The 26,126-nt window shown below is 42.8% G+C and overlaps 1 protein-coding gene across 4 annotated transcripts; it reads right to left on the bottom strand.

Annotated features, from left to right (window-relative positions):
- Nucleotides 1-483: 483 nt before the first annotated feature.
- On the bottom strand, nt 484-25,183 carry LOC311113631 (puromycin-sensitive aminopeptidase-like). Of its 4 annotated transcripts, none has more exons than XM_084156896.1 (23): nt 24,819-25,183; nt 19,616-19,706; nt 19,348-19,425; nt 19,026-19,147; nt 18,481-18,588; nt 17,945-18,145; nt 17,623-17,719; nt 17,490-17,523; nt 17,137-17,251; nt 16,785-16,949; nt 16,510-16,614; nt 16,248-16,308; nt 15,992-16,101; nt 15,798-15,861; nt 15,493-15,632; nt 14,217-14,351; nt 9,539-9,779; nt 8,934-9,076; nt 8,362-8,418; nt 3,156-3,263; nt 2,710-2,865; nt 2,459-2,506; nt 484-2,322 (listed from the first exon to the last, which is right to left on the bottom strand). In XM_084156896.1, the coding sequence occupies exons 1-23, from the start codon at nt 25,110-25,112 to the stop codon at nt 2,176-2,178; spliced, it is 2,820 nt and encodes a 939-aa protein (XP_084013022.1). In that variant the 5' UTR covers nt 25,113-25,183; the 3' UTR covers nt 484-2,175. The 4 variants fall into 4 exon arrangements, with proteins under 4 accessions (XP_084013022.1, XP_084013023.1, XP_084013020.1 ...); XM_084156897.1 differs by having other exon boundaries at nt 19,622-19,706; nt 24,819-25,162; XM_084156894.1 differs by having other exon boundaries at nt 9,560-9,779; nt 24,819-25,141.
- Nucleotides 25,184-26,126: the final 943 nt, after the last annotated feature.

Here is a 26,126-nt window from a genome sequence, read left to right as displayed (position 1 = left end):
CCAATAACGTTATTATTATTATTTTTATCGGAAACAATGGGACAGTCAAAACGAAGTTTGATAAATCAGATTATGAAAAACGGAGTCATTTTATCCAACCACTACCACAAAGCGTTGGACTGCAGCGTAATACTGCAATGAAAATATAACAGCATGTAAATCTCAAGACATCAAAATCCACCACCGCAAGTTTACAGACACCTTGTGAAACAAAACGTATAGACTGATTTTACTTCCCACCATCTACATCATGCCCATTTTCTTTATTCTCATTTAGGTAAACTTTAATTATGTACACCGTTCATTTCTATTGCAGTTTTTACTAGAACCATTTGTAATCTATTTATGATAATGTTTTTGCTTATTAGGATCATATAAAAAAGGTATTAAATTGGATTAAGAATTGTTCAATTACATATCAAACTGGTTTCCAGGCATGCACACTCACACCTCAATCATAAAATCAACTGTACTAATTTCACATTGTTTTTAAGTCTTTTTTTTTACTTTAATGAACACCAACTGTATTTTTAAACAAAAGCACAACAAATGTTCCAGGGAAAGAGTGACAATTAGTTTGATGATCTTCTCTGGTAAATGTTTTCAAAGCCACATCAAATTCTATATAGATAGATATACTCGTTCAACAAGTCTATGTGTAGATCTGTCATGTTAGAAACAATATTTTGACTTTGAAGTGGAATATCACCCACTTCAGTGTAATAATTATTGCAAACCACTTTACCAATTTAAGGCTTCAGAGTTCAATAGCAGTGTTAAGTAAATCCTATCATTTCAAAGTTCAAACTGAGCCAGTACATACATCATTAAGTTTTTACACTAGAGTTTCCAGGTGTTAACTGCACTAAAGGCCCAAGTAGCGTTGTTTTACTCATTCTTTAGAATAAATGAACGTTTTTCCTCAACATTAAAATAAATCACTGCATCTATATCTTATAAAAACAGGTTTTTGAAAACAAGATGTCATTTTGTATATAATGTGGCAGATGAAGAAACAATTGAAATATGCATGTTTGTCATACTATACATCATTCTGTAACTCTACAGAGGGCTGAGAATACAGGCGACTGGACAGGGGAGGGGGGGTTGATGTGGGGATGGTATGTATCAAATGCCAGAGTAGGACGATGGATGGAGGGGGAAGAGAGGGGCAGGTAAGGTAACGATGAACATCGCTATTCAGATTTGTGGAACGTCTTTGCAAGAATGCTCGCATTATACAGTATACATGTAGTACCATGCTAGCGCTGCTCGCCTTTTGTCCTAACCGTTATTAGAGATGGAGATCAGTGCCATGAGTTCATTTAACTACCGCCACCAAAACATCACACGCTATATTAACCCCATTCTGCCCAGCTGTGCTCTTACCCTATCATAACGCCTGTTGGGTAAAAACCAGCAACTGCGAAATGCCGATGGCAGAAAAAAAGAAAAAGAAAATAATTTGTTTGTACAGAAAACAAACAAAGTAAACAAAAACAGCAACAGGATATATCATATAATTCATGCTTTTTTTTTTTTCTCCATAGAGTAGGAGCGGGTGATGAGAAAAAGAAAAATTCACAGTTTTCAAACTACGATGCAAGGTTGTGTGTGTATGCAAGTGTTTATGTTTTGCATGTCATAACTGTACGGGAGTGTGAGTGCATGCACTCAGACTTGGTGTGCATCTTTGGGTACATCTCAAATGGTACCCTATGCCCTATAAAAGTGCACTAATCTTGACCAGGGCCCATTTGGCTCAGGTCAGAAATAGTGCACTAATATAGAGCATAGGGTGTCATTTGGGACGCACCCTGGGATAGCCATTTCACTAATCATATCTGGGGGTGTTAAACCCCAGTAACCAAACTCATGTATCATCTTCCGATGGGCAGAATGGGGGTAACTACATTCCTTGTCAGACTGAAATTAATTTGTTTTGTTATTTATGTATAATAGTCTCTTTTCTTTTTCAACGCTTGGTTAAATTCTTGGCTTGTTTGTTGACGTCGTCGTCGTTTGTATTTTTTCTTCTAGAGAAATTCAGCCTGCTTTGAGTATGCTCGCTCTCCGTCTATGGACTGCAAAGGGGGGCCGAGGCAGCTATGATGCTGGGAGGTCCGCGCTGGAAGGGGGGGGAAAGGGGGGGGGTCTGGAGGGGGATTGGGTTGTTCAGACCGGGGGAGCTTTGCGCTTCAGTAGATACTGGTGAATGTCGTCAGCGTCGCGCTTGAGCCAGGCGGCATTCAGGAGAATGTTCTCGCAGCACTGCTGCACCGTGCGCTCGGCCGCTGGCGCGTGGTGGCTCTCGAAGAAACTCTGGAAGACACAAGATGGCCGCGCTTAGAATTAGAATGACTGAGAAGTTACCTATATTTATTTTAGTTAACGTTTAACAGTTTTATTGATTGAGACAACACAATATTAAAAAGGCATAAACCAATATGATGCTCACCTTCACTTCAGCAGCCATTTTGTCAATGGCGAATCCATCCACAGAGAGCTGTGAAGAGGGGTGAATATACAAATGAGTTGGCTTAGGTCATTGGGCCAAATGCAAAAACTACCAGTCTTCCATAATACATTCCTCTTATAATAAAATACAGTGCCCTCTGAGGAGCTTAAATAATGAACAATGCTTTGGAGGAAAACTGCTTAATAGGAGAGTGTGTACATGTACTGTATGTTAGTGGGCGGAGCCTTTACCTTGATGAGCCGTGATATGAGGAAGCCGCCCTGGTAGCGGTTGTGAAGCTCCTCCCAGTTGTCTTTGACGAACTTCCAGGCGGCTTTCCTTCCATGCTTACTGCTTCCGGCCACGCCCCCGATTACTGACACCGTGTCCTGGGGACGCACGTCCTCCTGGGTAGGGGAGACAGAGGGGTTGGATTCATCATGCTCATCCTATAGTTAAACTCCTATGACCAAAACAACTATTAGGGCTACATTTACAAAACTAGTTAACACCAGTGTTAACAATTGCACTGGCTATTTTCAAGAAAGAAAACCATAAAAGCAAGACCAAAACACAAGGTTAGTGTAAATACAAATTTCTAGGGATTTTTGTTTTGTCTTTCATATCCTCCTGACAAAATAGCAGGAGCAAGCAACACACTCCAGTTGCCAGGGCAAGAATGGTTGTGTGTACGTACCGAGAGGGCAAAAGTGAGGACTTTCTGGATGAGGTCGGGGGCAGAGATGGCTCCCAGCACTCTCTCTATGCGGTTCCTCTCCTCCTGCATGTCAGCCTGCTTGTGAAGCTGGAGGGGAGGGATAGAGAGAGATAATGTGAGAGAAAAATACATTCAGATTTTACCTTTGGTGTGACATTTATGGGACGAAATCAAATAATGATATCAGTTCTCATCAGTTGACTGTGATTAAAGCTTTATCCGTCACAGATTATCGGTGAGGCTCGGACAAGAGTCGAGGACATGGAGCGAGCTGGTAATCTTGTTCATCTGACTGAGGAAATGTAATAGAAATCATTCATGTTTACAATATATGACATGCTTATGGAGGAGACTGATCTCCAACCAGCTGGCCTGGCTGGGGTGTATTCACTAGGAACCAAACGGAAGCAAATGGGCCAAAACAGGGAGGGACTAATCTAAATGTATCAATTTGCTACGGTGTGCACTAGTGAATGCACCATAAAAAATAAAAATAAATTATTTCATTTTTTTATTTAACCTTTATTTAACCAGGTAAGCCAGTTGAGAACAAGTTCTCATTTACAACTGCGACCTGGCCAAGATAAAGCAAAGCAGTGCGATAAAACCAACAACAACACAGTTACATATGGAATAAACAAAACATAAAGTCAAAAATACATACAGTGTGTGCGAATGTAGTAAGTTATGGAGGTAAGGCAATAAATAAAATAGTTACAATTTCGTAATTAACACTGGAATGATAGATGTGCAAAACATGATGTGCAAATAGATATACTGGGGTGCAAATTAGCAAAATAAATAACAATATGGGGAAGAGGTAGTTGGGTGGGCTAATTTCAGATGGGCTGTGTACAGGTGCAGTGATCGGTAAGGTGATCAGTGCTTAAAGTTAGTGAGGGAGATAAGAGTCTCCAGCTTCAGAGATTTTTGCAGGTCGTTCCAGTCATTGGCAGCAGAGAACTGGAAGGAATGGCGGCCAAAGGAGGTGTTGGCTTTGGGGATGACCAGTGAGATATACCTGCTGGAGCGCAGACTACAGATGGGTGTAGCTATGGTGACCAGTGAGCTAAGATAAGGCAGGGATTTGCCTAGCAGTGATTTATAGATGGCCTGGAGCCAGTGGGTTTGGCAACGAATATGTAGTGAGGGCCAGCCAACAAGAGCGTACAGGTCACAATGGTGGGTAGTATATGGGGCTTTGGTGACAAAACGGATGGCACTGTGATAGACTACATCCAATTTGCTGAGTAGAGTGTTGGAGGCTATTTTGTAAATGACATCGCCGAAGTCAAGGATCGGTAGGATAGTCAGTTTAACGAGGGCATGTTTGGCAGCATGAGTGAAGGAGGCTTTGTTGCGAAACAGAAAGCCGATTCTAGATCTAACTTTTGATTGGAGATGCTTAATGTGAGTCTGGAAGGAGAGTTTACAGTCTAACCAGACACCTAGGTATTTGTAGTTGTCCACATACTCTAGGTCAGACCCGCCGAGAGTAGTGATTCTAGTCGGGTGGGCGGGTGCAAGCAGCGTTCGGTTGAAGAGCACGCATTTAGTTTTACTAGTGTTTAAGAGCAGTTGGAGGCTACGGAAGGAGTGTTGTATGGCGTTGAAGCTCGTTTGGAGGTTTGTTAACACAGTGTCCAATGAAGGGCCAGATGTATACAAAATGGTGTCGTCTGCGAAGAGGTGGATCTGAGAGTCACCAGCAGAAAGAGCGACATCATTGATATACACAGAGAATAGAGTCGGCCCGAGAATTGAACCCTGTGGCACCCCCATAGAGACAGCCAGAGGTCCAGACAACAGGCCCTCCGATTTGACACATTGAACTCTGAGAAGTAGTTGGTGAACCAGGCGAGGCAGTCATTAGAGAAACCAAGGCTATTTAGTCTGCCAATAAGAATGCGGTGGTTGACAGTCGAAAGCCTTGGTCAGGTCGATGAAGACGGCTGCGCAGTACTGTCTTTTATCGATCGCGGTTATAATATCGTTTAGGACTTTGAGCGTGGCTGAGGTGCACCCATGACCAGCTTGGAAACCGGATTGTATAGCGGAGAAGGTACGGTGGGATTCGAAATGGTCGGTGATCTGTTTGTTAACTTGGCTTTCAAATACTTTCGAAAAGGCAGGGCAGGATGGATATAGGTCTGTAACAGTTTGGATCTAGAGTGTCACCCCCTTTGAAGAGGGGGATGACCACGGCAGCTTTCCAATCTCTGGGGATCTCAGACGTTACGAAAGAGAGGTTGAACAGGTTAGTAATAGGGGTTGCGACAATTTCTGCAGCTAATTTTAGAAAGAAAGGGTCCATATTGTCTAGCCCAGCTGATTTGTAGGGGTCCATATTTTTCAGCTCTTTCAGAAGATCAGCTGTCTGAATTTGTGTGAAGGAGAAGCGGGGGGGGGGCATGGGCAAGTTGCAGCGGAGGTGGCAGAGCTGGTGGCCGGGGTAGTGGTAGCCAGGTGGAAAGCATGGCCAGCCGTAGCAAAATGCTTGTTGAAATTCTCGATTATTGTAGATTTATCGCTGGTGATAGTGTTTCCTAGCCTCAGTGCAGTGGGCAGCTGGGAGGTGCTGCCCTTATTTTCCATGGATTTTACAGTGTCCCAAAACCTTTTGGAGTTAGTGCTACAGGATGCAAATTTCTGTTTGAAAAAGCTAGCCTTTGCTTTCCTCACTGATTGTGTATATCGGTTCCTGACTTCCCTGAAAAGTTGCATATCGCGGGGGTTGTTCGATGCTAATGCAGTACGCCACAGGATGTTTTTGTGCTGGTCAAGGGCAGTCAAGTCTGAGGAGAACCAGGGGCTATATCTGTTCTTAGTTCTGAATTTTTTGAATGGGGCATGCTTATTTAAGATTGAGAGGAAAGCACTTTTAAAGAACAACCAGGCATCCTCTACTGACGGAATGAGGTCAATATCCATCCAGGATACCCGGGCCAGGTCAATTAGAAAAGCCTGCTCGCTAAAGTGTTTTAGGGAGCGTTTGACAGTGATGAGGGGTGGTCGTTTGACCACGGACCCATTACGGACGCAGGCAATAAGGCAGTGATCGCTGAGATCCTGGTTGAAGACAGCGGAGGTGTATTTAGAGGGTAAATTTGTCAGGATGACATCTATGAGGGTGCCCATATTTACAGATTTAGGGTTGTACCTGGTAGGTTCGTTGATCATTTGTGTGAGATTGAGGGCATCTAGTTTAGATTGTAGGTTGGCCGGGGTGTTAAGCATATCCCAGTTTAGATCACCAAGCAGTACGAACTCTGAGGATAGATGGGGGGCAATCAGTTCACATATGGTGTCCAGGGCACAGCTCAGGGCTGAGGGGGGTCGGTAGCAAGCGGCAACAGTGAGAGACTTATTTCTGGAAAGGTGGATTTTTAGAAGTAGAAGCTCAAACTGTTTGGGCACAGACCTGGATAGTACGATCTCTACAGTAGATTGCAACCCCACCCCCTATGGCAGTTCTATCGAGACGGAAAATGTTGTAGTTGGGGATGGACATTTCTGAATTTTTGGTGGCCTTCCTAAGCCAGGATTCAGACACTGCTAGAACATCAGGGTTGGCGGAGTGTGCTAACGCAGTGAATAACTCAAACTTAGGGAGGAGGCTTCGGATGTTAACGTGCAAGAAACCAAGGATTTTACGGTTACAGAAGTCAACAAATGATTACGCCTGGGGAGTAGGAGTGATACTGGGGGCTACAGGGCCTGGGTTAACCTCTACATCACCAGAGGAACAGAGGAGGAGTAGAATAAGGATACGGCTAAAGGCTTTAAGTACTGGTCTTCTAGTGCGTTGGGTACAGAGAAAAAAAGGGGCAGATTTCCGGGCGTTGTAGAATAAATTCAGGGCATTATGTACAGACAAGGATATGGAAGGATATGAGTACAGTGGAGGTAAACCTAAGCGTTGGGTAACGATGAAAGAGATAGCATCACTGGAGGCACCGATTGAGTCGGTCTCCACGTGTATGGGGGGTGGGACAAAGGAGCTATCTAAGGCAGGTTGAGCTGGGCTGGGGATCTACAGTGAAATAGTACAATAAGAAATAACCGAAACAGCAATAAGACAATAAGACATAAGCTGGTAATGGCGACAAAGTTTGGGCTGAGGCTAAACATAAACAGGATGCGGTACCGTATAAAGGAACAGTCCAGCAGGCATCAGCTGTGTAGCTGAGTTATCATAAGGTCCGGTGAAGAGCAATAGGAGAGTTCTGAGGTAGTTTGGGGGCTTCTACAGCACTGGCGAGCAAGAGGCCACGGCTTGCGTGTGCTAGCGGGCCAGGGCTAGCAGGATCTTCGTGGTCGACGTCGTAACGGGAAGCCTGTTGAAACCACATCAGACGATTTCGTCGGCAGATCAGTCGTGTTGGATCGGCTGGGCTCCGTGTCAACACTAGGAGGTCCCGTCCGGTTGACAGAGAGCTAGATAGCCGGGAGATGGGCCTGGCTCGAGGCTAGCTCAGGGCTGATTAGCCAACAACTACATCCATTTGGTTGCAGCTAGCTAGTTGCGATGATCCGGCATTAAAGGTCCAGTGATTCAGTGATTCCGGCAGAAACACCGATATGTTCTGGGTCGATAACGCGCTGTGCAGACAGTGCAGACTGGCCAATAATAGTCCAGGCTAGAGCTGGCTGGTAGGTAGTGCAGGCCATGGACAATGGTGAAAAACCACTAACGGTGGCTAATAGCAAGTAGCTAGTTAGCAGGCTACTCCCGTCCGGTAGACAGAGAGGTAGATAGCCGGGATATGGGCCTGGCTCGAGGCTAGCGCAAGGCTAACTGGTGCTTGCGTCGGGGGCAGCGGTGATTAGCCAACAGCAACATCCATCCGGTTGCGGCTAGCTAGTTGCGATCCGGTGTTAATGTCCAGTGATTCAGTTATTCCGGCAGAAAATCCGATGTTCTGGGTGAAAACCGCTAACGGTGGCTAATAGCAAGTAGCTAGTTAGCTGGCTAGCTAGTTTCAACTGGAGATTCTAGATAAAAGGTAAGTCAATAATAGAATCCGTTCCACATTGAGTGAGGCGGGTTGCAGGAAAGTATATTTTGTAGAAGGATGAAAAGTGTGATAGGGAAATAAGTACGAAAAATACAAACAGGCTATTTACACGGACACACAACAAAGAACACGACCGCACTGCTACACCATTAGCTGGTGTGACTTACCTTCAGCATTGTGTCCAACGTGGCACTGTCTCCATGCTTCAGCACTGTTAAGTACACCTAGAGAGAAACAAAGACCATTAGCATGGGCATTCAATATGGTTTCACCACTTTATTTTACAATCATTTTATGTCTGTCTCATCATAAACGGCATCTACTTCCAGTCATGATTGTACTAAATAATGTAGGACTATCATTAGCACTCAGAAATTATCTACAAAAGGAGTCACTGTTTGAAAGTGGGATCAATGACATGATTACAGGACCATTGTTGAAATGTTGACCTCAATTGAAATGAATGGACAGGTGAAAGCAATACTGAAGAAGCGTCACCTAACCAACCAGAAGGCTAGATGGAGACATTATCAAATTGCTGACCAATCAACATTAACATTCATGACGGAAAGTCATCAAGAGCCTAGGGTTAGAGGGCAAAGGTTGGTTTGGAATGGGGCCTTTATGTAAGTACATGTTAAGAATACATGTGTTTCTCTATGAATAAATGTGTGTGTGTGTGTGTGTGTGTGTGTGTGTGTGTGTGTGTGTGTGTGTGGCGGGGGGCAGAACAGCTTACTGGGCTCCTGAGGTCTGCAGAGAGGATCTGCTTGCCTTCCACATGGTCTTTGAATCTCCGCCGGGCCTCCTCCAACGTGGGCTTGTGTCCCGCCTTCCCCAGCTTCCCCAGAACCAGGCCCCTCAGCAGGGCATCCAGGTGACCTGAGAGAGGGGGGAGAGGAGAGAGGGAGAGAAGTAGAAGAAAGGGGGGGAGGGGACATTTAAAAAAGCACCAGTCAGTCTCAAACACAAAACACACAAACGCTTTGACACAATTAACTTCATCCAAAAGGACCACATTCATCTACTGCTAGGCAATCCAGGAGCCAGTGAATCCATACAAATCACCAGATCTGGGATGATACCCCTACTACACAAAACACTTGCCTAATTCCAAACCGACAGCCCCTAACCCCTAGGCACTTGATCAGATCTGAAAGGATCGTATAGGTGTAAGCAATATAGCAGAAATGAAATTCCACCAAGCCTATCAAGAGTGCAACGTAGACTCATTACCATCTCTCTTACACCTATCCAACCCAATCAGAGCTTCATCAAGTGCCTTGGGGCTAAAGGCTGAGGATCGACTCGGAATGACTTGGCAGCTCAGTTTTTTGCTCTTACCACCAGCCCCTGGGGGCTCACCTTCGCCTTGCTTGCATTCCCAGCCCAGCTTGAGGCCGATGGGGGTGAACAGGTCCCGGATGAACTCCTGGATCTCCTCGTGGAAGTCTGTGTGGGAGAGCAGGGAGGAAAGCACGCCCAGGTTGCAGCTCAGGTCGCTCCACACCGTGTAATTGGGCTCGTTGACGAAGGCCTCCATCAGCTTCAGCACCTCCACCGTGCTGATCATGCCGGCGCGCGACTGAGGGGGGGGGGGGGGGGCAGGAGAAGAATTGGTAAGAGTTACAGTATTGTGATGTTATCGACAGTGTGTTTGTAAATGAGCACTGAATGAACGGGACAATAAAGCTTTTGGACTTTGAGGAATAGGATAAAGCAGGAAAACAAGTTGATTAGATTACACATTGTTTATCCAACGTCTACAGTAAACATCTTCATAAGAGGCTTTGGTGAGAAAAAGGCCAAAGAATCAATGCTTAACAATTCACATGACATATCTTAGTCGACGAGCTTAATACTCATGGGTACAGAGGGAGAAAGGAGAAGTACCGTTATTGAACCACAACAGTTACGTTCACATGACCACACAATACACAACAATAACATGTAACTGCCAAAATAATGGAAACACAAGTAAATGAGGGATACAAAGTATATCGAAAGCAGGTGCTTCCACACAGTAGTGATGTGCGGGTTGACTCATAAGCCGCAGTCCCCGCAGTTTTATCCGCAGGGCGGGTTTAGGCTCATGAAATATTGTGTAGATGAAGGGCAGGTGGGTGGCAGGTTGAATAAAGAGAAAACAATAAATTCAAAAATCCATTAATGTTTAATTAATATATCTACAGTATAGGCTACATTGAGGTTTTTCTTTAATTCTTTTTAGGCTATCTGGCATTTGTGCGTAAGCCTATAAGCTTTAGGGCCAAACTGTACTCGCGCAAAATAGCCTACACGCCAATCGCCAAATGCTTTTGGGAACGGGCAGAAAAAGTGAATGTCGATCCACTGAGGCAAAAAGGACAATGTCGGAGTTTAATTCAATAAGAGAAAAGCCGCAAAATGGAGAGTTGAAAATAAAGAGAAGGGAGGAACAGAAAAGTAATGTTTGGGAATGATTTGGTGAAGTGGTAAAAGAGGATGATAGCAGTGCCGGCTATGTTGAGTGATGATTGTGAGGCGCTATACAAAAGCGACAGTCACAAGACAGGAATTTCAAATAGGCCTATGGCATGTCAAAGGAACTTTAGCCTACTGTTCAGATGGATTAAATGGAAATTTAAATCTGGACACTGACTGTAGGTCTATAACCTCTCACATAGCCTTAATATTAACTCCTGCAGAATTAAGCATTTCTTGCAGCAAAATTATACACCAATTGTACATTTTGAAATATGTGGAGAAATATGATTTCTTTCTTTCAGCATCTTGAGATAATGCTAATGTGCAGTTAAGGGACAGTCTGTAGAGGTGCTATCTTTATCAACATCATGTTGGGTCATTTTCACAGCTTCCCATTTCCTTACAACCGGTCAAAATGATGTCATCGAGAGCTTGGGACTATAAGGTTCCATCTGCAAAAAGATGATTCTGAGATAATTGGCTTTAAAGTTCCAAACCTTCATTGGTATGAATGGGGTCAGCAATTTTTATATTGTATTATTTTTGAACTTATCAAGATGAATTGGGGTATTTATATAGGTAGAGAGACCATTGAACAAAACAAGGCTAGGTCAATAACAAGATTTTGATAGAACCTTATTAGGGCTGAGCCCATTTAGTCGACTGGTCGATTGTTTGGTCGATAGGCTGTTGATCGACCGATATTTTTTTAGTTGAGCAGTCGCATATATATATATATATATATTCATGGCACACGAGAAACCTGTCTGATTCACACCTCTAAGTGGACTAATCCATTGTGGAGGGCGTGGGGATGGTACACAAGTATCAGTAGTACATTTACTGGTAATTCCCATAATTTCTCATCTACAGTGTTTGTTTGGTTACGGTAATTTCTCTTAATGTATTCAATATATTATTACTACACTCTTACTGTTCTCATTGTAGGAGTTGACACGTTGTTTGCAGAGCGCACAACCTAGACTACACTTGTGAAAAACAAGTTTTGGTTTATTTCAATCCATTTACAAGTTGTCAATTTATTCATTGTCTTTTGTTTGAAGTGCTCCTGTCAATCTTGAGTAAGGACACACACCTGATTATGCATAGAAGTAGGCCTAGGCTACCTGTCCTGTGCGCAAATGTTGGCCTATAAATGTGCCCATTTGGGGATCTGATACTATTTCTGATTGTCTTTTCTCAACACCACTGTGGCACTTCTCAAAGTAATTTCTTTGCCTCAAACAGCAAGTAAACAAAATCTGTTTTTACATCCATTGAGAATGACAATAGTTCCTCAACATAGCCCATTTGAAAAATCTTTCCAGTTCTCTCCCTTTCGATAACCACTCAGCATGAAAGGGGAAAGAATGTAATACTCAGATCCGGTGGAAACGTCATAAAATATTCCTTCCTGATTACTTCTTATCCCTTGCACAAATAGCCTACAGCTGTGTCTTTCCAGGTGCTCACTGGTGCAGGAAACTGAGGGCCCAGAATATTTTACACAATGTTGCAAGTTCAGGCTGGACCAAGTTTCAAGTTCCTTGCAGACAGGCCATGCGTAGCCAATGTGATTTATAGGATATTTATTTTAAAATCAGGATATTTTCTACGTGCAATGTTTTTATTTTTTGGCTTTATGTAGGCTCTCTTTACATATTGGCAATGGCAATAGAAGTTACTTTTAGATTTGTATATTTTTCATTTCGATAGAATTTTGATTAACCACATGACATTGATTGAGATACGAATACTTTATTAGAAATTAAATGAAAAGGTTTAACGAAAATGTGCATATGAAAATCGTAACTGGCACGGAGATCAGTAGAAATGGTACGATCAATTGGCACTCCAAATGGATAAGGTTGATGACCGCTGGTGTAGCCTATTACCGGCAACTTCAGGAGCATAATGGCAGAATCTGAGAAGGCCAGCAGCAGCGGGAGGAGGGGGGACAGGAACAGGTTTTTTCTGGTTAGGCTATATTGATCTCTGGCTCCCTCAAGTAAATTGTGTCTTCATTTTTAATCACAGTGCTTAAAGCATCAGACAAGCTCAGTAACCTACATATAGTTGATTTTAGTAAAACATGAAAATACGTTTTTTTTTTTTACCAATCGATTGGTCGAAAGAACAGACAACTCTCGTTCGACCAAGATTTTTTTTTGTCTGGGACAGCCTAAACCTGATAGTCCCAAGCTATCGAAATAGCCTACCAAAATGTTAGAAATGTGAATGTATCAAACCAGTTGCCGTGATACGTTTTTTGTTGTTGTGCACTCTCCTCAAACAATAGCATGGTATTTTTTCACTGTAATAGCTACTGTAAATTGGACAGGGCAGTTAGATTAACAAGAATGTAAGCTTTCTGCCCATATAAGACATGTCTATGTCCTGGTAAGTTTGCTGTTACTTACAACAGTCATGCTAGTTAGCTCAACCGTCCCGTAAACGGGACACCGATCCTGTAAAGGTTAATTAAGCAATTCACATCCCATCATGCTCAGGGTAATGTCTAAAAATGCTGGGCAGGCCATTATTTTGGCTACAGACAGGTTGGCTGACAACGTCATGAAAATGATATGAGCGCATCTATGTGTCTGGAAGGTGTGCGTTGTTATGATTCTGAACGGTCAGATAGCTAGCAACAATGACAAGAAGCTGCCATGTGGGGAATCGTAGGTGGTTTGTTTCAGCTAGTTGTATCTTGTTTTGAGGTGTTTTGACTGATGTCATGTCTATGCTAATATGGCACAAATTCACTAGCTATCTAACCAACAACTGTATTTGAGAGACAGCAAGTTTTCATTGTGCAAATGTATTTGTTTTCAATAAACATTTGGAGACTAAATATAGTTTACATGTCAGTCTAAACCAACCCGGTCTGTTTTGCCCCATTGTTGCGCACAAGTCGGTTTTGTTAACAATGCCCCCAGCCACAGGGAATGAGTCGTCACTGAATGGTTTGATGAGTATGAAAACTATGTAAACCAGGGCTGTCCAACCCTGTTCCTGGAGAGCTACAGTCCTGTAGGTTCACTCCAACCCTAATCTAGTCAACCTGATTCTAATAATTAGCTGGTTGATATGATGAATCAGGTTAGTTACAACTGGGGTTGGAGGGAAAACCTATTTTGGCAGTATTTCCTTTATTACATGTATCTGTGTGGATTCCACACTTACAACATTGAGCAGTTGATTTGATTTGATTAGAGTTTATTTTAGGGGAAGCTTTGACCCTGGGCTTCCTCAAAAAGGATCAGTTTATACACTAAAGGTTGTGTGTCTTTGCCACTGTAGCGCTCGGTTAGACAGATTGGGCCTTGCTATTTGGAAAGGGAAAGGACGTAAGGCTTTTGTGGCAGAAAACCCCCCAAAACAAAGTGACTTTCAATCCATTCCCTGAACATGATTGTGTTACAGGAACTGGCCCTTTCCCTGTCCATGACTGACTTTATATACAAGCACCAATACCATACATATCCAATTTATTCTTGAGCGTCGAGCTAAAGGGCATATTGGTGTAGTGTTGACAGTAGTCTGTGTCTCTCACCAGGGAGAAGAGGTCGTTCTGCAGGCCCAGACGGTCCACAGGCAGCAGGGTGAGGTCTCTGATACCAGGCAGCAGGCTCTCCAACATGGCTGAGCTGTACTGGATCCTGTAGAAGCCCACTGTTCCTGGGTTGATCTATAGGGGGGGAGGAGGACAGTTGAACAGCAGCCAAAGACTATAGCCTTGTTGCCAATCTGTTTTCTTCCACTCCTTTGTCGGTGTGTCACGCCAAACAATTTGCTGTTCCAAACTTGTTAGCTAAAGCATAAATAAATCTGCCTAACAAGCAAGTGTGGAAGAAAGCCCTTATATGCTTGAATGACCCACCCAACAAATTAACAAAATAGCCATAAAAAGTGCAGTTTAGCATTAAGGAAACAGGAAGAGATATTTTCTAACCTTTTGATAATCTCAGTACATGGATAATTGTCCGTTCTGAATGGCACACACATAAGTAGTTTCACTCTCCCTACCATAGCCATGTGCAGTGGTTCCCAACCTTTTTTGGTTACTGTACCACCAACTGAATTTTGCTCTGCCCGGAGTACCCCTGAAGTACCCCCTCGTGCATTTTACCAGTAAGCCTATGGTCTAAATTAGTCTTCTCAAGTACCCCTTGTAGATATGGCCAAGTACCCCCAGGGGTCCTTGTACCCCTGGTTGGGAACCACTGGCCTTGTGGAGCTTCTTTAGCATTGCTAACTAGATAGTGGCTAGCCAGGTTATGATCCCGCTCAAGCAAGTGGTTATTTTTGATTGATTCTCAGTTTCCTGAACTTTCTATGACATCACCAATGATGTCCTTTCAGTGAACAGCAATTTCTATAGTTCATTCACAATTCCTGACCATCTAGCCTCTCAGCAACCACTCCCAATAGCCATCTGTGTGAACTTTTGATCCCTTTCAAAGACTTTCAAGGGTCATGGTTGGCTTAACCTCTCGTTGACCCCTTTGGTCAGGTGATTGGTTTACTGAACTCCCAATGATCTCCCACACATTAGTAAATACTAAACAAACAGTCTCAGACTTAAAATGTTACTGCCCATTCCCAGACGTTTAGAATTCTCCAAGCAAGCAGACCTTAGTCATGGCTCTTGTAGCGAGCATTTTTGTATCCATTACTCTTTTATTAGACAGATTCCTATTTCCCTAAACATACAGTCTACATGCCACTCTGTATAAGGGTTATAGTACACATTTTAAGGTCTCAGGGCTTGGTTTTCAACTCAATTCTATATTAGACAGATGTAATAGGTAGAATTTGGTTGTCCTCACCTTGACCCACTGGTCAGGGCTGACGTTGTTGATCGTGATGGTGGTCTCTGGGCTGTCCAGCAGCACCTTGAGCTTGGTACAGCCGGGGTCCTCACCCGTACAGATACTGATGGGGACCATCCAGTTAGGGCAGTCCTCACCTTGGGGATGATTGACACAAGCAAGACCCAATTAGATGGAGCACAGTAGGGGGAGGATCTTGGTCTTCTTAAGCACATTCTCATGTAGCTAATAAGTGATAAGTAGTGAACCAGCGATTTGTACTTGGCTTTTTTGTGTTGAGTTATTGGAAAATATTATCTTACCATTATGTGGTCCACTGGCACAGAATTTCTTCTGAGATATCTTGAGGATGCGGTCATCCCCTTGCTAGAAAAATAAAATGTATTTGATTATTTAATACACAAACAGTTATATCCACAATAGAGAGATCTCTTCTCACAGGATATAAAACAGTACATTCATATTGTCCAAAGACAATTTCCATTGGGCTATTTACCTGCTCCTGGTCCACTACAATTATAGGGAAGCCCATCTGCTTAGTCCAGGAGCTCATCACCAGGGCAATGGGTTTCCCACTAGCCTGTTCCAGACAATCCCATAGGTCCTCTGGGAAAGGTGGTGGTGGGGAGAGAGGTGGTCACCAACCAATTACAATGCTCAAATAATGATATTGTTATAAATGGACCAGGCATGGGCCTGCCAGGGTCTCATTATAAATTCATGAGAAATTATAGGAGACTTGACTGGGTTACCTGTTGCTGCATTTTTATGTTGGAACTTCAACAAATAGGAATGCATTCCTTTCCTAAAATCCTAGAGATGGGAGAAACAAATTGGTTTACAAAGAAAGCCAGAAAATCAAGAAAAACGTCTGAGATGCAAATATACAAATAGTTAACAGAGACACTTGTTCACGCAATAGCCTTTTGCTCTAGTACTTCTAACTAGTATATGAAATAGAGCTTGACTAATTAGCGGACAATATGGCAGTGTGCCTGGGCAGCTCCTCCTCACCTCGTCTCCTATGTAGTTGTGCAGCATGCGGATCACAGACGCTCCTTTGCTGTAGGATATGGCATCAAAGATTTCATCCACCTCCGACGGGTGGCCCACATTCACCTGCAGTCCAGGGGATCAGTCAGTTCATGCTTTCAAACGCAGTACGAGGGTTGCTTTCATCTGATAGATACCTCACATACATTCACATCCATTGAAAAACGGTGGTCCAGTACATACAGGATAAGGCACAAACGTGCCATTATCTAACTAATTTTAAAGCCAACACACACCTCGATGGGATGACTGTTGTCCAACGCGTCCAGGTCCAGGGCGCGGGTGTAATCGGCAGACACAAACTGTGTCCAGATGTCGTAGTCAGGGAAACAGTGGTCCACACAGAGGTATTCGATCCATGATGCAAAGCCCTCGTTAAGCCACAGATGGGTCCACCATTCCTACAAGGCATCATATTGACTAAAACTAATTCAGGACAACAATGTATACCCCAATGCAATTGAAGAATGTTGTTTATATAATTGAATTCAATGATGTAATATCTTCTTATGACCATGTCCTCCTGTCATTGACCAGCAGTGCTTTTTTGTTGCTACATAAGCAGTAAAGAGCGCAGTGGTTGTTTACCATGGTGACCAGGTTTCCGAACCACTGGTGGGCCAGCTCGTGTCCCACCACTAGGGCCACCCACTGCCGTGAGGACGAGCACGAGTTCTTCGGGTCGATCAGCAGCGCCGTCTCCCTGGGAAACGAGGTCAAACAGCAAGGTCAAGTCGAAGAAAACAAGCGCAAAAAAGCAATTCACTTCACACTCCCCCTAGTGGTAAATTAACACAAAAACATAAGTTGCATATAAAAATCACATAAATTTCCCTCTAGACGTAATCAAATAATCTTTGTATGGAATAACATCATGATTGGCAGGCTAACTGTGCATCCTCTCATTAGTTGCAAACGTAGCAACGTTACTTTAGATTTACCTGTAGGTTACAAGGCCCCAGTTTTCCATGGCACCTGGAGGGGCAGCACCAAGCGTGTTAGATCTTGACTATATCATTCTTCTTTTTCATCACAATATAATAATTGATATACAGTCATTTGACTTGTACTTACCAGCAGCAAAGTCAGCGATAGCTATTAGATCAATTTTAGGCAATGGGTAAGGAACATTGAAGTAGTCGTTGTAGAAAGGTAAGGTCTTTACTGCAACCTGTGAGAAAAGTGGAGAGAAAAAACGAGATATAGTTTAGATTTTACATTTGGTGCCAATATATAGTTGCTGCTAGCACAACAGTCATTCATCAACATGTACATCTATACCTTTCAACTCCTTTATTCTAGAGACAGCTCTCATAAACAGTCATAGTTATACATGACTAATGTTTAGTAATGGTCTAACCAGTATTCAAGTTAAAATAGGTAAAAAACAACTCACCTCTAGTGCAAATTTCCCTTGTTCCGCCTTTCCGGTAGGCGTGTAGACACGTACGGTCACGCCGTCCGACGATTGGCCTTCTACAAAGTCGTATTCGCCGATGACGAAAGCTACAAGGTACGTGGACATGATGGGGGTGGTGGCGAACTTCACTTCCAAAAGGCTGTCATCTTCTGGATATGGCTTTCGATCGATGACATTCTGTGTCGATGAGGACAAGGGCATATTAGTACGGACAGAAAATTTACTCAGAAAGTAATACCCGTGTCAGCAATGCTTTTTAAGAATGAGTTCATAGCCTTTAACAGTCAGCAGGGCAGACATCTTGGGGAAAAAATACTAATTCAGTTGCCTTTTGAATGCCAGTAGACTTACCCTTGTAGCTAGATGGGGGGGGAAATGCAGTGACCCAACAAGACCATCTTATGTTACATAAACCAATGTTAGCAGAGCGCAAACAACAGAGTGGCGAAATGTGACTCAAGCTGTTTGGGGTCTGGCGTCTCCAGGGGGAAGAGTTAGAGTGTGACACGTACCATATTTGACAAGGCTACTCGGTCCTTGGGAACTATCAGAGAGATGTCAAAGGTGGCTTTGATAGCTGGCTCGTCCCAACAGGGGAAGGCCCGGCGAGCGTCCGTGGCCTGAGGAGAGAATAGAGGAGGGAAGACCATGGGAGGTTAGGCGAGAGAGCGGACAACACATGTTTCACAGCATGTTACGTCAGGCAAACATCCTGGAAGGTGTCAGAGGGTTGCTTTATAATAAAGCTACTCCAATGACCTCTAGTGAAAGTGGAAGATAAAAAACATGGGTGTATATAGCAGCTGGGCATGTCGTTTCCCCCCCCAAAAAAATCTAAAGATAAGAGATGACAATGTTGCATTATCAAGAATCGCCAACAATGGTTGCTAAAACATTCAGCCTGTAGCCTGGGTGTGACAATCCTCAAACATTGTGGTCAAATTCCTTTTACAATATTGCAACATGGGTTAAGCAATCAACTCTGCTGCCGAGAGAAACTGTACTCATTATGGTAACAGAAGTGATGCAGGACAGGAAGAGCGTCTAGTTACTGTACCTCGAACTGCGTGACAGCAGCATAGCGGATTTCTCCTGCAGGAGTTGCATATTTACTTCTGTAGAAACCTTTCATTTTGTCATTCAGCTCCCCAACAAAGTCAATCTTCAACGTACCGGATCCTGGGAAACAGGTGCAAAAACCAACGTGTGTTTATTCAGCCTTTACTACAATAAGAGGTTTGTTTTTTTGTCAACTACAAACAAAAATATATGGCATCGTGTCAAACAAGAGGAAGAATAATGAATGGCAGAGAGTTAAGGTTTTATTATATAAACTTAAAAAGCCCTGTAGCCATTCTGGTTAATGTCCTTTGACTTACCTGTCTGTAGAGCACTAGGGAATGACAGAGTTACTTTCTCGTCCTCATTTTGATAGTTGAATCCTGTAGCGTTAATTTCTAAAGAGAAAGACAAAATGCAAGGCTGATATTCGCTGCCATAACATACCAATTAAAATAATATCCAAATGTGCCTAACAAGCCTGAAAAAGCAGGTCTAATCAGGTGAAAAATCCTTAGAATCATAAAAATATATAATTATGTCTATATTTAAGAGAAATGTGAAAAGACAATTTCAACAGAATCTCACCCTCACCTTCCCCTCCCTCTGGTACAAAGGATGCTGTGATGATGTCAATGTCAGCACAGTTCATCACAATCTGATTAGTGGACAGGTTAACCTAGAAAAAACGACAGAAACACAACTACTAAGTAAAATCGGGGATTAGTATTCCCCTGTATAAATCCCTGGGATGACATAAGAATGCCAAATGTTTTATTTGTGTAAAAAAATATATATATTTTGGCAGTCATTCTAGAGTCCCTCTACGATAATACTCCCTCGATATAATACCTGTAAACTAGGATTTGTTTGGTTTTTCTGCCATAAGCAAATCCACCATTAAGGGTAAATCTAATCTGAACTGTGTCAGATAGTGGTGATAGGGATCAAACAATTTATTGTAGGCCAAGCAGGCTAAACCTAGTGGTTCAGTATCACTGTGAAATAATTGAGAGGGAGAGCGGAATGGGAGCGAAAGATGGTTTGGAGAGAGGGAAAGAAAGAGACAGTCTATAGGGCTTCTGACTATAACGCAATGTGATAGCGGCTCATGTGACAGTCCACCGTCCAACTTATTGAGGGCGGAACACAGTGGCACACTCAGATGCGGCTTTCTGAGAGAGTAGGCTAGTCCCATTTATTGACGGTTGGGTGCTGCCGTAGTTTATTTTGATACTCAAATAGAGAGCTGGGAGGTTGTAACCGAGAAGGCAGGGATGTAATTATAGAGCGCGCTAGGTGATTGCGCAGTGCCACATCGGTATGTGTCTCGTAGGCTATTGTGCAGTTATCTGACAACTTTTAAATCATGGGCTGGCATTGTCATTAACTTGGCTAATGAAATCATAGAATATGCATGCAAATAACACATAGCCCATGTATTGCAGTTAAAATTGCCCTACTTGACAACTGTATTTGTCAGTTAAATGCAAAGAGTAGCCTAATCTTTTCATCTAGCCTCATTTCCTTGGCAAATGCTGTTTACCAACTACGTAAACAATGTGCCATCCCCCTATGGATAGGCTACCAAACATAGATCAGCGGCACATAGATAACCCATACAGTAATCTTTTAGATTTAGACAATGCTTGTACTAAAATAGTTTAGCCTGGTGTTTTAAGTGTCATTGAAACACAGCCAGTGTTATGTCCCCATGATGACTTGTAACTTCCTAGCCTGTGTTCTGAGATGCAGATGTTGTATGCTAACATCTGAGGGCAATATATGCACCATATTTGGCACCAAATATGACACCCATTAGAAACTAATTTGAATGAAGCAAGTAAGTCTGTAATACACGTGGTGTAGTATTAGGGATGGGCATTTGACATTTTTTGACTGTTCCAGTACCTGAATGATTGTCTTTCCAATTCGTCAAGGAATGGACTCTACAAGGTGTCAAAAGTGTACCACAGGGATGCTGGCCCATGTTGACCCCAGTGCTTCCCACAGTTGTGTCAAGTTAGCTGGATGTCCTTGGGTGGAGGGCCATTCTTGATACACACGGGAAACTGTTGAGCTCGAAAAACCCAGCAGCGTTGCAGTTCTTGACACAAACCGGTGCGCCTGGCACCAACTACCATACCCTGTTCAAAAGGCTCTTAAATATTTTGTCTTGCCCATTCACACTGAATGGCACACATACACAATCCATGTCTCAATGGTCTCAAGGCTTAAAAATCCTTCTTTAACCTGTCTCCTCCCCTTCAGCTACACTGATTGAAGTGGATTTAACAAGTGACATCAATAAGGAATAATAGCTTTCAACTGGATTCACCTGGTCAGTCTATGTCATGGAAAGAGCAGGTGTCCTTAATGTTTTGTACACTCAGTGTATATATTCAGTCAATAAAAAATAAAGTGCCATTTAAGATTAATTTACTGAAACGTAATATCAAATGGTTATATTATATCGTGGAACACAATCTTTAAAAAGGCAGTAACCTCAGCAGTGGCACTTGCTTGTAGAAGCCTATGGCTGTGCAATGGCATATTTTCAGTGTGGAACCTGTCTATGTTTAGGGGGGTTATAGCCTAGGCCAGTCCTTCTCAAATAGTGGGGCGCGCCCCCCTGGGGGTGCTCGGAGCGATGCCAGGGGGGGGCGCGTGTGACCCCGGGGAACATGTTTTTTTTTGCCGCAGGGAGTAGGGTTTTTTTGCACCGAACAAGAGCACACAGCACAGAGCAGGAGATATGAAGTGCAGATAACAAACCCTTAAGAGACACCATGGAAAAATATTTAACAGGGATGAAAAGAATGGCGGAGAGAGACGGAGATAATGAGACAAACGTAAGTCTCCCGAAAGCTAAGACGAGGAAATATGACGAAGCGTATGTAGCGCTTGGCTTCACTGTGACTACGGTGGGAGACGAGGAAAGACCGGTATGTTTACTGTGTCTAAAAATGTTGGCAGCGGACAGCATGAAGCCAAATAAATTAAGGCGTCACTTAAAGACATTACACCCCAATCAACAGACCACTAAAAACAAGAGTCTTCTCTGCTATCTGTGAGGAGATGGGAGCTGAACATCAAGCTGTGCTGTTTCACAGTGAAGCAAGGTGGCTGTCACGAGGAAAAGTATTGTCCCGAGTTTTTGAGCTCAGAGAGCAGATAAGAATGTTTTCGGAGCAGGAGCACAAGTATGACCTCGCAGAAAAATGTAGTGATGAGAACTTCCTGGCAAAACTGGCCTACCTGAGTGACATATTTGGAAAGCTAAATTAACTAAATCTACAGCTTCAAGGGAAAGATAAACACCTCCCTCAGGTCACAGACAAGATCAGCTCTTTCACTCGAAAGCTTGCAATGTGGGGCAGGCGACTTGATGAAGGAAATACTGATTCATTCGAGAACCTGCATGAATTTGTTGACACTACTGACTCTGATGCCACCTCAGTGATTCCATATATTAAGGAGCATATTTCATCACTGATGGGATTCTTTAAAAAGTACTTCCCTGAAAACAGTTCCCAATATGACTGGGTGAGAGATCCTTTCAATGCACCAGCTCCAACTGGTTTCTGCTCTGCAGAGGAGGACCAGTTCATTGATATGACGTCTGACTCCACATTGAGACTGTGGTTCACATCACAGACACTGAGTGTAGAGAGGCAGTATCCACTCTTAGGGCAGAGGGCCATGGGCATTCTTCTTCCTTTTGCAACATCTTATCTTTGTGAGACTGGCTTCTCTGCTGTTGCTGCACTGATGACCAAGTACAGGTCCCAGCTAAACATTGAGCAGGAGCTGAGAGTTGCAGTATCATGCTTCAAACCCTGCTTCAAAAAGCTGTGCACTGCAAAACGTGCTCATTGTAGCCATTAATCCTGACTTCCTCATTTAGATTTTTTTTTTAAATCAGCACATTGTTTTATTCATTTTTGTTTTATAGGTCAAAGTGTTTCATATATTGTGCTCCTGAGTTCATGTTGCTGATCAATTTGAATGTATGATTATTTATTCATTATATATTTTATTTTTCAGTATCAAATGGTCAAAAAATGTTTACAGTTTAAATAAGTTTTGAAATTTGTTTTTTTTCAGGCAAATTGATGCACTTTAAGTATTTTCTGTTACAGACTAAAACATTTTTTTAATAAAGTTATTCTTTGTTGTAAGTTGATCTATATTTCTTTATTTTTTCTTTTTTAAAATGTTAATAAGGATACAATGTTATGCAGAGGTGTACTTATAACAATTTTATAGACAAATGATACTATTTACAGTCGCACCGGAGAGTTGGGGGGCGCGAAATGTTTACTTCTTCCTAGGGGGGGCGTAACAGAAAATAATTGAGAAGCACTGGCCTAGGCTAACCAATTCTAAATGGCACTAGCAGTTCGCAAAGTAGCTTAAGTAGAAAATAGGCTGGACACAATTATTCCAAAGCGGCTTCTCGTCGTTGGAACACATTTTCCTACTTCAACCAGTCCATTTATAATTTGCGATAGAACTGTCATTATTTGGCAAGGAATGTAGTTTGTGTATCGCATCAGTTAAATGCCTATAAAATCGTATCTCTTTCTGTAGGGCTAACGGGAGCTTGTGATGCGCACTCTGCACGCCTGTGTGTAGGGAGCGGTCAGAACGCAATTGAGTGAATGAGACATGGACGGGAAAGGGAATTTCGGGAGAAAAACTAGCAAGTTAATGTTTTCTTTAAGACAACATGTAACTTGCCTGTTCGGGCAGCCACAAAGCACACACCAAATAGTTTGACAGTATTTGGGGAAAAATAAAAGTAATCTCTGGTTAAAGATCGAGCTTTGACGTCCGTTTGAGTACTCATGCCCATCCCTATGTAGTATTTGGTTTACAACATCAACATACCAACAAGCAATGGGAAGTATGCAAGGTGGCACAACACTTTTCCAATCACTGACAGATTAGGAAACATATAGCTAAATTCAACTAAATTTGTGTATGTGTCGTGCATTATCATCAAACAAGATCAGTTCTGAATGTTATACAAATACATGTGAATAGTCAGTTCTTGTTGAGTGCATTACGGGTGTTGTGAATGTCTAGTGTTGTCATTTCATGGTCTGCTAGCAACACGCTTGCAAAATAGGTTAACAGAGGCGGAAGCTGGGAGGTCTTCTCTAGGAAGACATTTGCTAGCTATGATTTAGCAAACATTAGCTCAGTTAGCAAACGCGCTAGTGCTACTTTGCTAACTGTAGAGTGCGCTGGCAGGCAACTAACGTTAGCATTTAAACTACATCCACATCTTTGCATTGACCATACTATGCATGAATTTCAAGTGAAGTATGTAGTAGTGACTCTACTAGCCAGTGAACGATTTGCAAAACATGACAGCGAGCTAACGTTAAATGTGCCTAGCTAACTAACTAGCATTAGCAGTTAACTAGCTAATGACAATTCAACTAGCTAGCTTGGTAGCTAGCTAGTTAGCTACTCTGGTACAGAACCATTCAGGCAAGTTAAGGTGTTAATAAAAATATTATTTTCTACATTAAATACATATATTTTCAATCTAGCTAAAGTTAGCTAGGCTAGCTGTTTGCCTCTACTATCATGGGCTAGTATCTAACGTTAGATAGGGGTTAGCTAGCTGGCAAGTTAGCTGGCTAACGTTAGACGACTAGCTAGTTAGCATTTTTGCAGTTAGCCATTCGAACGTTGTAATAGGCTAGATAGATTACATAACGGAGTCCCCGCCATGCACCAAGTACGATACAAATTATCTTTCAATTACTTCACCTACCTCCACAATCGCCTCTAGCTTGCCATTGAAAGTGAAGTCGATGAGGTCGGGCTTCAAGCACAACCCGTAGTTGACGGGGTAGACGTCAGTGGGCAACCTTACGAAGGGCCTCCTTTCAGGCATGGTGTCTGTATTTTGTCTGGTAGCGCTTGCGAAGACGATGCTGCTGTGTATTAATCCGAATTTGATAGTTCTGAAGTTGTGCAAGATGGGCTTCGAGAACAAAACTGGATCGTGGGTAATGACTCGTTTTACGAATGACAGCGAAACCCGACGGCCGAGAACCAGCAACATAAAATCCTTAGCTAGAAATGTTGCCAGCTAGGGTCCTCCCCTCTCACTTCAAATATGCCGAAACAACGTGTGTAGGAGCGCAGTACGACGAGCAAATAGCGTCATCGCGTTGAAGCGGAGGAACACTGGAACAAGGGGGTCAATATTATTTGTTTTTAATTAGTTTGTTGGTTCAATAAGGTTTGCCAATTGCAGTGCACCTGTTTCCCCCAAAATATAGCTATATGTTATGTACAATATTTGACATAAATCAACATTTACAATTACATGCTTTCTGTTTGTGGCATTCCTTATTAGTAGTAGTAGATAGTAGCAGAAATAACAACAATGCATGAAGTCATCTGCACTCTGAAAATAAGTAAGAATTTGCATCAACAACACAGGTTGTTTACCTTTTTATGTTGAGAAAGTTTGTATGGTTGTCTATGTTGTTGCCTAGTAGTGAGTGTGTGTAAATCACTTATGGAAACCAGTAGTCAGGGGGTTTAGCTACTCACATGACTCATATAGGTCATTGCAGACACCTCTCTATCAACTATATTTTGTTTGCTTAAGAATCCTCCTGCCAAGAAGATGTGCACAGCCACTGCAGGTGCTCGAAGTAGCCGTTGCTCGTCTTCAGATCATGTCATGAAAAAGCAACCAATGTAAGAGGCAATTCCCCCATCTAAACCCATGTAACTCTTTATTATATGTGTCCAACAGCTAAGTAACTGGTGCTGTAGCCTGCATCCATAAGAGCCAATTTATGCTTGATCCAAAAATGGAGGCGTATGGATGGTGTGATGCAATTGCGAAGCCTCCAGAGTCACGCAGAGGCCAAATTGAGCTCCGTACTGCATCGCTGTGCACCTCAAACTTTGTAACAATGAGGAGGGCTCCATAATGCTCCGCATTGACTTCTTTCACAACAGCTCTGGATGCTTGGGGAAGCGCAAAAAGTATGAATGATCTGACTGCTGCACTGCAGAGGCCATATCAAAGGCTCTGCATGGTCATTCTGAAGTCTGCATT

This window comes from Coregonus lavaretus, assembly GCF_964263955.1.
Source record: "Coregonus lavaretus genome assembly, chromosome: 40".
NCBI classification, from domain to species: domain Eukaryota; kingdom Metazoa; phylum Chordata; class Actinopteri; order Salmoniformes; family Salmonidae; genus Coregonus; species Coregonus lavaretus.
The sequence above is the reverse complement of the archived record's forward strand: the minus strand, read 5'-3'. Positions and strand labels throughout refer to the sequence as shown.

What these genes read in the sequence shown, in the direction of transcription:
- LOC311113631 (XM_084156896.1), bottom strand. Translation starts at nt 25,112, where the DNA reads ATGTTGCTGGTTCTCGGCCGTCGGGTTTCGCTGTCATTCGTAAAACGA. An exon ending in AGAGGGAGGGGAAGGTGAGG is followed by an intron (nt 19,426 to 19,615) that starts GTGAGATTCTGT and finishes CTTTCTCTTTAG; the next exon opens with AAATTAACGCTACAGGATTC. An exon ending in CTGCAGACCTCAGGAGCCCA is followed by an intron (nt 8,419 to 8,933) that starts GTAAGCTGTTCT and finishes GTTTCTCTCTAG; the next exon opens with GTGTACTTAACAGTGCTGAA.